A 12,985-nucleotide genomic window follows, 5' to 3' on the forward strand; every position below is an offset into this window, starting at 1 on the left:
CATGTACATGAATATATATATATATATATATATATATATATATATATATATATATATATATATATATATATATATATATTTGTGCTTTGCGCAATCTGCTCAATTCCAAAAATAAATGGTGAACACTGTAGATTTGAGGAGGGATATCCATAGGCATTACAAGAAGGTAGAATATATTGACAGAGCACATATATTGCTTATTTACTCTGATTGTTGTTCATTAGGCAATCCAAAGTAAGCAATACCATTCAGGTATGTGTAGTCGGTTTGGCAGACCATGCATACTGTGTAGTCTCCAAGCATGTCATGTGTAGCAAGTTTAATAGTAGAGTAATACATGGATTATAACTATAGCACATGTGATTTATATCTACTTCCATGGTTCCTGTACTATTTAGGGGTACTACTGCTATAATATAGGTGCACATTGCCACCATATAGGTGTGCTTTGATGATAGATAGTTTGTACACTTGTATTCTACCATTTCTTGTTTTTCGAAGTCGTAGAAAGAGCAATGTTGTTTCCATTACACAATAACCGAATTCGGAATAGCATATATATATATATATTGGTTGAGAAGTTTAGACCAATGTTAATTGGATAGCTAATGTATGGCTTCAAGAGTTCACAATTCTACATCTCCCCTTTCTTCTCAAGAAAAAGAGTTATTAAAATCCGCTAATTTGTTCTCAAAGTTTGTAATTGAAAAGCACCACCATCGAGATGTCTCGCTGCGTTATCGTTCGCGTCTTGTCATGGGTGGACAGACACATCGCTTTGTTGCCGCCACCACCTAGCACCCGCCTTTGCCAGTCATAGATCTAGGGCAACCCACCTCACCGGTAGGATTGTCTTTTTCCATTGCGCGAGCAATGTGGCTCCACCCAACAGATTTTATTCACCCACCATCTCACCTCTCTCTATCTACTTGCTCCATATAATTCATGTGGGATAATGGTTTTTGTGATGTCTCATCAATTGATAGTGCCCATAATACGGGGTGTTCTTATTTTTCACGCCTACCAAAGAATAACATGCAAATATTTTTTCATATTTACTACATCAGGTGGCAAGGCAGAGCATGGCATCACACACGCCTAGCGTTAAGTGTGGTATGTGAGGCCTTCGTGCTTGATTTGACACCTTGCAACGAGCCTCCCATTGTACACAGGAGCTCCACACTTGGCCGTGATTGGGCTATCTCGATGCTTGGTTTTCTGGGGGACACGTTGGGTCCGCTCGATGGAGCCACCACCGAGGTCCGGGAAGCCACGAGCTACCTGGAAGGGGAACAATGAATGCATATATGTATTGATGTCCTACTTGGCAAGTGCACATGAGATTACAAATTATTTGTGTTTTGAGGTTTGAATTGGTATTTTTCATGTTTTCCGGTTAATGCAGGGTGAAAGGTTGAGAAAGAAGATGTAACCTCTACACGAATCATGTATTTCTTCACTAATAGTAGCAAGAGGTGTTCGATTTATTTATGCACTAAATTACACGAGCAGATATGGTCATATGGCTAGTAATAATGACGAATTCTTGTGCTTTCAATGTTATCATTCTAATGGAAATAAATCAATAGTTTGGTATGGCTTGATACTCATTTCAAATCCTATGAATGGCATGGATTTCATATTCTATAAACATGAAAATAAATCAAGAAAAGAGCAACAAACATAAAATTCAATATTTTCTTAACAAATACCCTTTCATATTTTTATATGACGCTTTCGTTGACTTTTATGTTGATGTTTAACCATTTATATTATTAAAAATATATTATTAAAATTATATTGATTTATTTACAATTTTTATAACATGCAATTAATTAATCATGCACTAATATATTACAATGTTTCCACGTTGAACAATTTATCCATCGCTGAACGTAACCTTAGTCCTGCTTATATAATGGGAAAACGGGTGATGAGGTGATCAATTCCGTTTTGGATGGCTGCAACCGGACGACACACACGCCTTGTGATATTATCCTTTGAAAAAGAAAAGAACATTTAAAAGGAGTATTTTATATTTATTTTGTTTGTCCCGAAAGATGGAAAAAGAAAAGAGAAATATCTCGTTGGTGTAGTGAACAACGAAAAGGGGAAAAAAAAAAGACGGATCGGGTCGGAATCGGATATACTGGTAGACGTACGTGGTCGAGGGTCTTGCAGTGGATCGAGGAGGAGGGAGTCCAAAACGACGTGGGGTGGGGTGGGTCGTCTCGTCTCTTCAAGTTTGGGAGTTGAAGAGAAGAGAAGAGGAGTTGGCGATGGCCTCCACCGGTGACCCCCCCAACCCTAGCAGCACGCAGGCGCAGGCGCAGCAAGGAGGTTGGTGTTGTTGATTCCCGCCCCTTCCCCCCACCCCCTCCCCTCCCCTCTTGGGTTTTCTTCATTGGATTTGTGTGTGTGTGCAGATCCCCAGCAGCAGCAGCTGGTCTTGGACGCCCCTCCGCCGGCGGTGAGAGAGGATTACGTCCAGAACGCGGTCAAGTTCCTGTCCCATCCCAAGGTCAGGGGCTCCCCCGTCCTCTACCGCCGCTCCTTCCTCGACAAGAAGGGCCTCACCAAGGACGAGATCGATGAGGCCTTCCGACGAGTCCCCGTATGCATGCATTCCATTCCTTACCTCTCCTCCCCTCCATACATCTATTTCTTCTTTCAACAGGACGACCTGCTCTTCTTATTTGTTTATGCCTGCCTGCAGGATCCCCAACCCACCACCGCTACCCCCCCTTCTACTACCACTTCACACCACCACCAGGGTATCCATCTCCTTTCTTCACAGACTTATCACAATTACCAATAGCATCGCATCCATTGCTTCCAATTGTCATCATCCATCTCATCAACAAAACAGATAAGCTCCATGACTATCATATTAATGTCTTTCTTCTCCTTTTGCTTTGCTACAGCCAGCCACCAGAACCAGTCCACCCTAGTGCAACCCCATGCGCCAGTGCAATCAGCAACAGCCCTTGCACCTGCTGGCTCTATTATTGTTGCCACAAGCCCAAAGTTCAGCTGGTACCGTGCATTTGTTGCTGCAGGCCTATTGCTTGGCTTTGGAGTTAGCACTGCTTTGTTTGTCAAGGTATCTTCTGCTCACCTCTCCATATATTTTCAACTCACCAATTGCCTCATAATCTTAACCAAATTTGCATGTCTCGCATAGAAACTGCTCCTTCCTAGGCTTAAGTCTTGGATCCGCAAGGTCGTAGCTGAAGGCGATGAAAATGACGGCGCACAACTTAAGTCCAAGATCGACGACGAAACTGCTGAAGCTGTCAAAGCTTCTGCATCTGCTGTTTCTTCTATTGCTAAAACTAACCAACAACTGCTTGCTTCAAAGGACGAAGGTTTCACAATGCTCCTTTTTTTTTTGTTTGCCTTCACCGCTTCGTTAAAGAGAAATCTTATGGTCCTTGAGGAAGTACCTGAAGTTATCAAATTTTTAGTGTAAAATTTTGGTAACTACTATCTCCATTTCACAATATAAGACTTTCTAGCACCACATAGATTTATATGGATGTTAATGAACCTTGATATATATGCAAACAATATACAATATGAAATGGATGGAGTACCTAGTACTTGGATGTACCAAGTTTTTATACTAGAAAATATGGTACCTTTTCAAGGATTGTAAAAACTGCTCGTCATACTTCATATTTTTTTATTTTCCTATATCACTCAGTCTCATTATTGCATATTTGTTTACAGAAAAGAAGATTCTTGTGACATTAACACAAGCACTAGATTCCCAAGCAAAAGAGTTAAAATCGTTATGCGACTCGTTGAATCATAGCAGGGAATCTATAAATATTACCAGGGAAGATAGGTTTTCTCAGTACCGGGCATTGGAAGAGCATACCCCTTCTGCTGCAAGGAATGGTCAGTACCTATCTTCTACATCATTGTGTAATTAAGTATCTCTTTCTTTGCATACGATCGCTTTGCCAGTTAACCTAGGTACACTGGAACCATGCTGGCAGTGGGAGACCATAAATGCTACTTTTGCCTATCGTGCCTATCAGTGAAAGCATTCTCTATTTTCTTTTATTGTTTGGCAATAAATTAAATCCCTTCATTTTATGGTTGAGTGTAATTATTGGTACGATAACTATGAAAGTCTCACCACATTGTGCAATTTTTAGGGCCAGCAAACGCTCCATGGAGAGCATCTCAGGTGTGTGCTTACATTGTTCATCCTTTTCCATACCTCCAATAATGTGCTCAGGATACTGAAATATCTGATTCCTTCCCCTTTTTGTAGCAAACTAATATGTATGGTGTGCCAAATAGTGACTTTGTCTCAGGTCAGTCAAACTTTTTAAAGCTCCCCCCCCCCCCTCTCTCTCTCTCTCTCTCTCTACCTTTGTGCTTCCTGGTGTTACTCTGCTTCCTTTTCCAACCATTAGCCTGTTGTTTGAGCAGGAAGGCCTTCATTTGCGCCACAACATAATGAGATTGCGCCTGGATCATTTACAAGATCGTATGTTGAGGTAATCAGCACTTGCTGTAATTAGCTGGGGATCACCTTTAAGCACATTTTAGTGTTGCGTGGTGCAAATGTCACATTTCTTCCTATCTAGCCTTGAACAGTTTCACATTCCAGTTAATCAACTCCTTTAAAATCTCGTTCATCAACCAGATAAGTTGGTAGCTATATAGCTATCGCCGTTGTGTTCTTTTTTTTTTTTCTGTTCATATGTAGTATCTTACTAAGCCCATAGTAGGCTGTTTAATTAGATGCATGTTTAGCTGGTACGACACTTAAGTCATAAACTGGGCATTTATTAACACTCCCATAGCAAGACGCACTGATTCCATTTTTTCATAGTACAGCTCAATCTTCAAATATGTTTATTTCTCATGTTAACATACTTTTTATAGCATTTTAATATCTCAGCTTGATGTTTTCAAGCTCTGCCATCATAAATGTTACAACTGTGTGCTACCCTTGTGTAAATACAAAACTGCAGTAATCAACCATGCTCCTATGTATTGGTGTAAATGAATAATGGCATTAGTTAGTTTTTTGTCATCTTCCTTCTGTGCTTTTTTTTGTGGGGATCTTCAGTTGCGGTTAACACTGGAAGAATGTCCCCTGCTAAAGCTTATTCTGCCGTCCTATTCTATCTGGAGTTTTTTACAGCGCTTTCTGTTTGGCCGTTTATTTCACTCTGATTCAATGGTTATTATTCCTCTTACCCTAGTGGAGGGGTAACAGTCTTAATTATAGAAAGAACTGAATGATATTCTTTCTTACTTGCTACTCCCTCTGGTTCCATAATTCTTGACATTTTGGCCAAAGTTAAAGTCAAACTATTAGAACTCTGACTACCAATAACTTTTAAAATAGGGTTAATTGGATCCATGCCATTGTAAATTTCACGGTTTTGAAAATTACCATTACTATTCACGAAATCGTGTGTGTGCCACTGAAATTTTGTCAAATTGCAACCATGCCATCTCCGTGACTTTTTCCGTCCAACCGCTGCCTTTCCGTCTTCTTCCTTCTTCCACCGACCCCGCCTTCGGCTCCAACGCACTCTCTTCCTTCTCCTTCGTGTACCCGCAGACACCAGCACCAGCAAATTCCAAAAACTCGACACCCTCGCTGGCGCCGGCGTCGACCTCGTCTCCATCCGACCCCGTCTTCAGCTCCGGTGCCTGTTAGAATATATCTGAAAGATGCATGTAATCCGTATGTACTAGTACTAGAGATTGAGATAAAGCCGGTAGTTAGCTTAGATTATCAATATCACTTGTAATTAGGGCCCGACTGTTTTTATCTCATGTGTATATATATATATGCACATACAACCATCGTTTTGTGGTCAACAGAAACACGTATCGTCGCTTTTGCTAGCAGTGGGTTACCGTTTTTGTTGGGAGTGATGGAGCTCGGGTTGAGCTTGGGGGAGGCGGCTATGGCGTATGTGGGGAGGGAGCTAGCTCTTGGGCTTGGGTCGGGGTTGGGGTTAGGGTGAGGACGGAGGAGCGGGCGGCGTAGTCAGGGAGGAGGGAGCTGGAGTTTGGGTCAAGCAGGTATGGTTCTTCGTCGGAGCCGACGGTGCGACTCACCCTTGTGCCCATGGTGCCCGGCCTTAGCCTCCCGTGGCCGCCGTCGTTGTCATCAGAGAGCAGAGAGTGTGGTGGTGAGCAGTGGGCATGGCCGGGCATTTGGAGGCGTCGACGCAATGCTTCGACGTAAATCGATCGCCATCATCTGGTGGCGGCTATGGCGTGGCGGAGGAGGAGTAGGACGACGTGGCTGGGCCCGCCTTGTCTTCTTCCCCCAACAACAGCGCGGGCTCCTTCCTGATGGATGACTTCTCCGGCCAAGGCCGCGGCGGCAACGACTCTGCTCCAGAACCGCTCGTGCTCCCGCGCCAGCGACGAAGGCGGGCATCGCTCAACGCCGTTGGTAGATTGAAGATGGAAGAAGACAGAAAAACAATTGGATGGAAAAAGTCACGGGAGTGGCATGGTTACAATTTGACAAAATTTCAGTGGCACACATTCGATTTCGTGAATTGTAATGGTGTATTTCAAAACTATGAAATTTGTAATGGCATGGATCCAATTAACCCTTTAAAATATTTACTTTGAAGACAATAGAACATGATATACCTATTACTTCTAGAAAGTAATTTCATAATTTGAATATTTACTTATTTTTTGTATATATTATAATTGAAAATTATGGAACCAGAGGGAGTATTTATAATGGCTAGCTGGTGACCATATATGAAAATTCAAATTAACACGCACAATTTCCATTGATTATATCTAAACCACAATGCATACTTTAGTTTAAATTCTGTGAAAAAATCTCCGCAAAATACTTGGAATTTATCTCTTTTTGAAATGGTGAATTTGACATTGAAACATTAGGTTTCAATAGAAACCAATAAATGGCTTTTATTTTCAGTTTAGATCAATTTTTACCATAATTGACGTACATGAACAATTTTTAACTTTATGTTTTATAGCTTTTAGTTTGAATTGTAATCGCTTTCTTTGATTTTTGCTGGTGAACTTTAGTACTACCCCATCCCAAAATAAAGTTCACTTCTATACATGAACTTGTACAAATACTTGTCTACAGTCATGTATAAAGGGAAATCTTATTAGTACGGAGGGAATATGCTGGAAGGTTGACAATGCAGTAAACCGTTAATTCTTGCATGTACAGTTCAGCTTAGAAAGGGCAAATGAGGGCAGCAATAATTTCTCCTTTTATACTCTGAATTATTAATATTAATTGAGAGAAGAAAATGTATTTTTTATAGAGAAAACAATCATAGTAAGAAATGGTCAAGATTTATCCTAGTTCTTACCACCATGGAGGTAAGGTGTAGCACTGTAAAAGACCTAATAACTTCATTTTTAAATGCTTTCAGCAGACACCTGCTGCGCAGCGAGGGGATAGATCTTCAGGAAGTAAGGTGTGGTGCTGAACCTCTTCTTTTGCTGCATTATGATACGAGGGGCACCTCTGACTTGAATGAAGCTGACTTATATAGTATTTTCATGATTAAAATCTACAGCCATGGGAGATGCAGCAATATTCACAACAACAGAGGATTGGGTATGGATCCAACAGCCAGTTGAGTGATGACGGATCATCGTACCCTGAAGTTCAGGACAGCCATTCGTACCACCAGAATGGGAAGGCCCCGGATTTTCAAGTTGAAGCAGAGGATGCCAGGCCATCCCCATCGGTGTACATCAGTGGGGTTGAGGAAAGGCCGGCGCCACCTCAGCGCCGCTGGGTTCCTCCACAGCCTCCAGCTGTTGTCATGCCGGAGGCGGCTACTGCCATACGTCAACCAAATAAGTCTCTTGCAAAGCAACCGTCGAGCGAAGAAGCATCTGAGGCGCATGCCAACGGTGCTCCTGCAGGTTCGTCGTCTCTTGAAGAGGCAGTCAATGGCAGTGACGCCGTGCGTAGCGAGATCGAAGAACAATCATCGGAAGCCGTCTGAAACATTTCAATAGAAACTGGAGAATCCGTCAACCAACGGCAACAATTTGATTTGGGAGATGTTAAATGTCCAGAAGCATGATATGATATTTGGGTCAGCAGTACAGAAACACCTACTGATAGCAAAAGATGAGATCAAACAATCTTGTATCTGTGATTTCGAGTCTATACAATAAGAGATGCTGCTATTGTGATACTACATTATATGGACATACACGGTGATTAAACACACAGTTGGAACTCACCCTTGTTAATCTCCAAGGTCGTATTGCTCGTTTTTCTTTTTTTGACGGGCTGAGATGGACAATCTTTGTTAGATCTCAACTTAGCTGTGTCACATGCTAGCTTGTTAATGTTAATCACCCTTTTTTTTTCTGGTTATACTGATAAATCAATTTAAATATTTAACCTTGAATTTAAAGTTGATTTTAGGGGTTTTTCACTAAAGTTTATTTTCTAACCTTAACTTCTTAATCACTAAGGATATGTACATAAATTTTTTATTTATAAATTATTTTCTGATTATAATAATATACCGTCAATCACCCAAAATGTACGGTGATCCAACGATTATTTGTAGATGTCATAGTTGAGTGGCAACAGATAGCAGTGCAGCTGGCATAGGCAAATACCGAACAACAAATAGTAGAGGACACCAAGGTGCATATAGAGTACTGCTTAAGTACAGTACATGGGGACAAGAAATTAACAAGCAGTAGTAGTTAACATGCGGAGATTAGCAGCAGCTAGCTAGCTTTAGTAACCGGCTTATAGCTTAATTTAGTGGCGATGTGCATCGAGCATCTTATCAACTTTGGCCAAAAGGCATCGCATCTCTCCCGCAAGCTTTGCTCCACTGAAGTGGCCATGGCTAGTGGTAGCCGTAGCCATAGGCGAGCAGCCCTGCAGTGAGGAGATCATCTTCTCAAGGTTGTTCCTAACGTCCGTGAGTGGGAGCCTCCTTGTTGTTGTTGTTGGAGTAGAAGCTGCATTATTCTTCTTCTTCTTCTTCTTCTTCTTCTTCTTGGGACCAGTAGTAGTAGTAGTAGCCTCCTTTTTCTGGCTGCTGCTGCTGCTGCTTGGAGTCAATTCAGCTTCAGCGGTGACACCTGCAAGAGTTTGCATTGTACGTACGACTGTATGTAATCGATTCGATGGATGGTAGTAATCTAGTCGATGGTTTCTAGATTTATTTATATATATATACTGTATATATATATATATATCTAGATTTATTATTATACAAATAAATAAATCGTAAGAAAGTCTGTAACGGAACGGAGGGAATATAATCGATCGATCGATAGGGATGGTTCGCTTACGGGTGGAGGAGTTCCTGTGCAGGGTGAAGAAGCAGCGAAGGACCTCCTCACCGGCGGCGGCATTGGCAGCAAATGCATCCGCATCCAGCAGCGCGGCGGCGCGGAGGGCCGACAGCATGTCCGGGACAGCGACATTGGCCATCAGCTCCTCCTCCGACCGACTACTAGTATGGGTGTGGGTTGCGGCTGCGGCAGAGACGTCGTCGGTGTAGGGAGAGGAGAGGTACCTGCTCCTCTTGCGCGCGCGCTTCGCCGTCGCCTCCTCATAGCACTCCTCCTCCTTCACGGGGACGGGGTACTCCATTTCCATCCTTGAGGAGGGAGGAGAGGAGAATAGCTGGGATCGCCCGGACCGGAACAACAAAAGTATTTTAGTATACTCCAGGGGGAAAGGGACTGTGCAACTCCCTACACGTGTACTGTGCACAGCACTACATCACTTCTTTGCGTTTCTTCCTTTCAGGTGCTTGTAAGAGGAAGTTCAATAGTTAATGGCTTCAATTTATCTATAGTTAATTTAATAGTCAATTTATATAATAATTATCTATAAAATATATACTATCGCGTCCTATTTGTTATAGACACATTGTGTCTTCAAGTCCGTACTGCGGTTGACTATAAATCTATAGCTCATTGCCCTTCTTTCTCCTCTAAATATATTTATAGTTGTTTTATAGTATACTATTTTACTTCATAAGGACTAAATACCAGACTAAAAGCACATTTTCTTTAAGCAAACCTGATGACGAGGCCTCGGTATTTTATATCAATCCGGATTATCTGACTTTCTTTACAAAAGTCACGAAAGTACACAGTGAAATGGTCTTAATCTATAATATTGTGCCGTAAAACACTATAACAATAGTAAAAAAAAATTAATAAACATGAACTTTTACTGTGCATATTCAATGGTCATCACTACTGTAGCGATTAATCTCGAACGTTCATTGCGAATCGGACGACTGAAAATACTCCGAAAGTCACTGTACTGTTCATCCATGACTTTTTTGAAGCAAGTCAGATAATCACATTTGATTTTATATTTTATATGATGAGCTAGCCAAGAGAATATCTATATTTGCCAAGAGGCCCCTTGGAAACATGGGCTTTGCACAACGAAAAGTTAATTAGGAAAGAAGGGCTCTAACAAAAGTAAAAAAAACGATTGGGTCCTAGGGTTCACTTCTTCCATCGCACTGACGACTGGGATAACGACAACGATGGTGTCAGAAGAACCATAAACACTATGGATGATGTCAAGACACAAACCCATTTGAGGCCTCAATAGATGAAGGTTGAGACGATCTTGGCATAGGAGGGAAACTTCAACAACCTCTTTAAGATTCACTATTAGAGTTCCAACAAATGTATCAATAGCAGGACCAAAGAAAAAGATGACAGTCGTCATTACCTTATTGCCGTGGAGACCGAGGGCATTATCTCCAACTTAAGCATATCTACCACACTCTCAGGAGCTAACGTTAGGGCCAAAACCATAGGCTCTTTGGCCAAAAACATTCGCTGGAGAGAACCTCCTCAAGGGCTTCCATGGATGGGCGCTCCTGGGAAGCCATACATGAGAAAAAAATCCATGCATTTTTAACTTCCTTGAACCACAAAAAATAAAAAAAAATAATGGGAAGAAATAGGATGAACCTCAAATAAGACTTACCTGACTAAAACCTAACTACCTAGGGAGGAAGGAGGGCGACCATCTCCCTTCCATAAGTGATGACAAGCTAACCTGATTTGAGGAAGAGGAGTCGGAGGGATTGGGGAATTTCCGACTCTGGATTTGGAAGTCATGAGTTCTAGAGAGCACTTTCCGTGAAAATTCCGTGGTTGCATAGTTCTAGAGCGCCATTTGAGTAAGCACTTGGTAAGATTTATAAATTACTTCTTACATTCAAAAGTATGTGTAGAATCTAACTCTCATCGCAATATCCATATTTTTAGAACATTGATTTCAATACACAGAAATAGATACTAACTTTTAGCCGATTAGATATCTCAAAAAGAAATTTAAGCAATTTAAACAAGATAATTTGGGTTTTGCATACATGTTCAGAAGGCACAACATATAAGAGGATAACCTGGTGATAACAATGGTACATCTGGTTAGCATGGGGACGGTACGACAGAGGATCGCAGCTAATTATCGAGAAGATTAATATTTACTCGACTATACACCTATTCCAAGAAAGCCCATCTTATCTAATAAAACTGTTTTTCTCTTGGGGCCTGTTTAGTTACCAAAATTTTTTCCAAAAACATCACATTAAATTTTTGGACACCTAAATAGAGCATTAAATATATATAAACATTAAAACTAATTACACATTTATGGGGGAAATCGTGAGGCATCTTTTGAGCCTAATTAGTACGTGATTACTCATAAGTGCTCACAGTAACCTACATGTGCTAATGACGGATTAATTAGGCTTAAAAGATCCGCCTTGCAGTTTCTTGGTGTAATCTATAATTTATTTTATAATTTATTTTATGATTAGACTACGTTTAATACTTTAAATATGTGTTCGTATATCTGATGTGATGTTTTTATAAAAAATATTTTGCAAACTGAACCATGCCTTCCTTAACGGAAAAACTATTAACTTTCCATCTGATATCTACTTTATTACCTATAAAGGATATATCTCCTAGGGCCGGAGACTAGAATTTCCATAGGCTGCGTTCGTTTAAAACGTTGGTAAATAACTTGGCCCGTACGGAAAAAGTAGTAATAGATTAATATATGATTAATTACTTATTAATTATTAAAAAATATATAATAGATTAATATGATTTTTAAAACAACTTTTCTATAGAAATTTTTTTAAAAAAATACACCGTTTAGTAGTTCGAGAAGCATGTACGCGAAAAACGAGGGAAATAGGTTATCTAACATTGGGGCCGAACGCAGCCTTACTCTCATTATATTAAGGTCTATATAAGGATACACACTATTTTATTGATTCAACTCCAAGAAATAGCTAGGACATTACTGACAGAGGCGAGTGAAAAATATTTTTTTGTTTTACCCTTTATGTATTGCTAAACAAATTTCGAAACGGAGTGAGTTGCAAGGGAGAAGCAAAAGGCCATCTGTTGGGTTGTGCCATGAATAACTCGAAAGCTGAAACAATTACATCAATATCTAATAAATACTATAATGCACATAAATTCAAAATTACTTCCCATTTCTCTGTCATAAAATGTAAGCATTTCTAATATTTCTGATATTTGAATACGATATCAAAATGGTTTAGTATTATCCACGTTAGTGTATCAATCATTTACTATTTTATACCTATGTATCCTTTCGCATAGTTACTGTTCTCTCGATTTTATTGTTAGTATTTCTGGGATTTAAATCTTATACTAAAGCATAATTATTTTTTATCATAATTCACAATACTAATTATGACAGCAATCATCCATCATTTATTTTTTTTTCTATTTTATTCCCACCTACTCTCCCACCTTTGTCTATTTCATTTATCAAGAGACATCATACTTTTTTTTCTCAACCTTATTTCCTACTAAACAAACTAGAATGTATATATTTTGAAATAGATTCAAAATAGAGATTGTAAAAGATAGGGTTAATTGGAAGACGGTTGTAAGTGCAAAGAATGATTTGATTTACAACGATATC

General features: G+C 40.1%; 2 protein-coding genes across 3 annotated transcripts; one reads left to right on the forward strand and one right to left on the reverse strand.

Moving 5' to 3' along the window:
• Window positions 1–2,157: 2,157 nt before the first annotated feature.
• Window positions 2,158–8,259, forward strand: LOC102704980 (peroxisomal membrane protein PEX14-like). Of its 2 annotated transcripts, none has more exons than XM_015837824.2 (11): window positions 2,158–2,340; window positions 2,427–2,614; window positions 2,717–2,774; window positions 2,925–3,103; window positions 3,185–3,368; window positions 3,733–3,903; window positions 4,167–4,198; window positions 4,286–4,328; window positions 4,447–4,514; window positions 7,422–7,466; window positions 7,569–8,259. In XM_015837824.2, exons 1-11 carry the CDS (start codon window positions 2,280–2,282, stop codon window positions 8,004–8,006), a joined length of 1,467 nt encoding a protein of 488 aa, XP_015693310.1. In that variant the 5' UTR covers window positions 2,158–2,279; the 3' UTR covers window positions 8,007–8,259. The 2 variants fall into 2 exon arrangements, with proteins under 2 accessions (XP_015693310.1, XP_006654891.1); XM_006654828.3 differs by having other exon boundaries at window positions 7,425–7,466.
• A 348-nt stretch (window positions 8,260–8,607) lies between these two features.
• On the reverse strand, window positions 8,608–9,650 carry LOC107304262. The gene is made up of 2 exons (XM_015837510.2): window positions 9,328–9,650; window positions 8,608–9,114 (listed from the first exon to the last, which is right to left on the reverse strand). The coding sequence occupies exons 1-2, from the start codon at window positions 9,635–9,637 to the stop codon at window positions 8,786–8,788; spliced, it is 639 nt and encodes a 212-aa protein (XP_015692996.2). The 5' UTR covers window positions 9,638–9,650; the 3' UTR covers window positions 8,608–8,785.
• Between the last annotated feature and the right edge of the window lie 3,335 nt (window positions 9,651–12,985).

The sequence above is a fragment of the Oryza brachyantha genome, chromosome 5 (genome assembly GCF_000231095.2).
Source record: "Oryza brachyantha chromosome 5, ObraRS2, whole genome shotgun sequence".
NCBI lineage: Eukaryota > Viridiplantae > Streptophyta > Magnoliopsida > Poales > Poaceae > Oryza > Oryza brachyantha.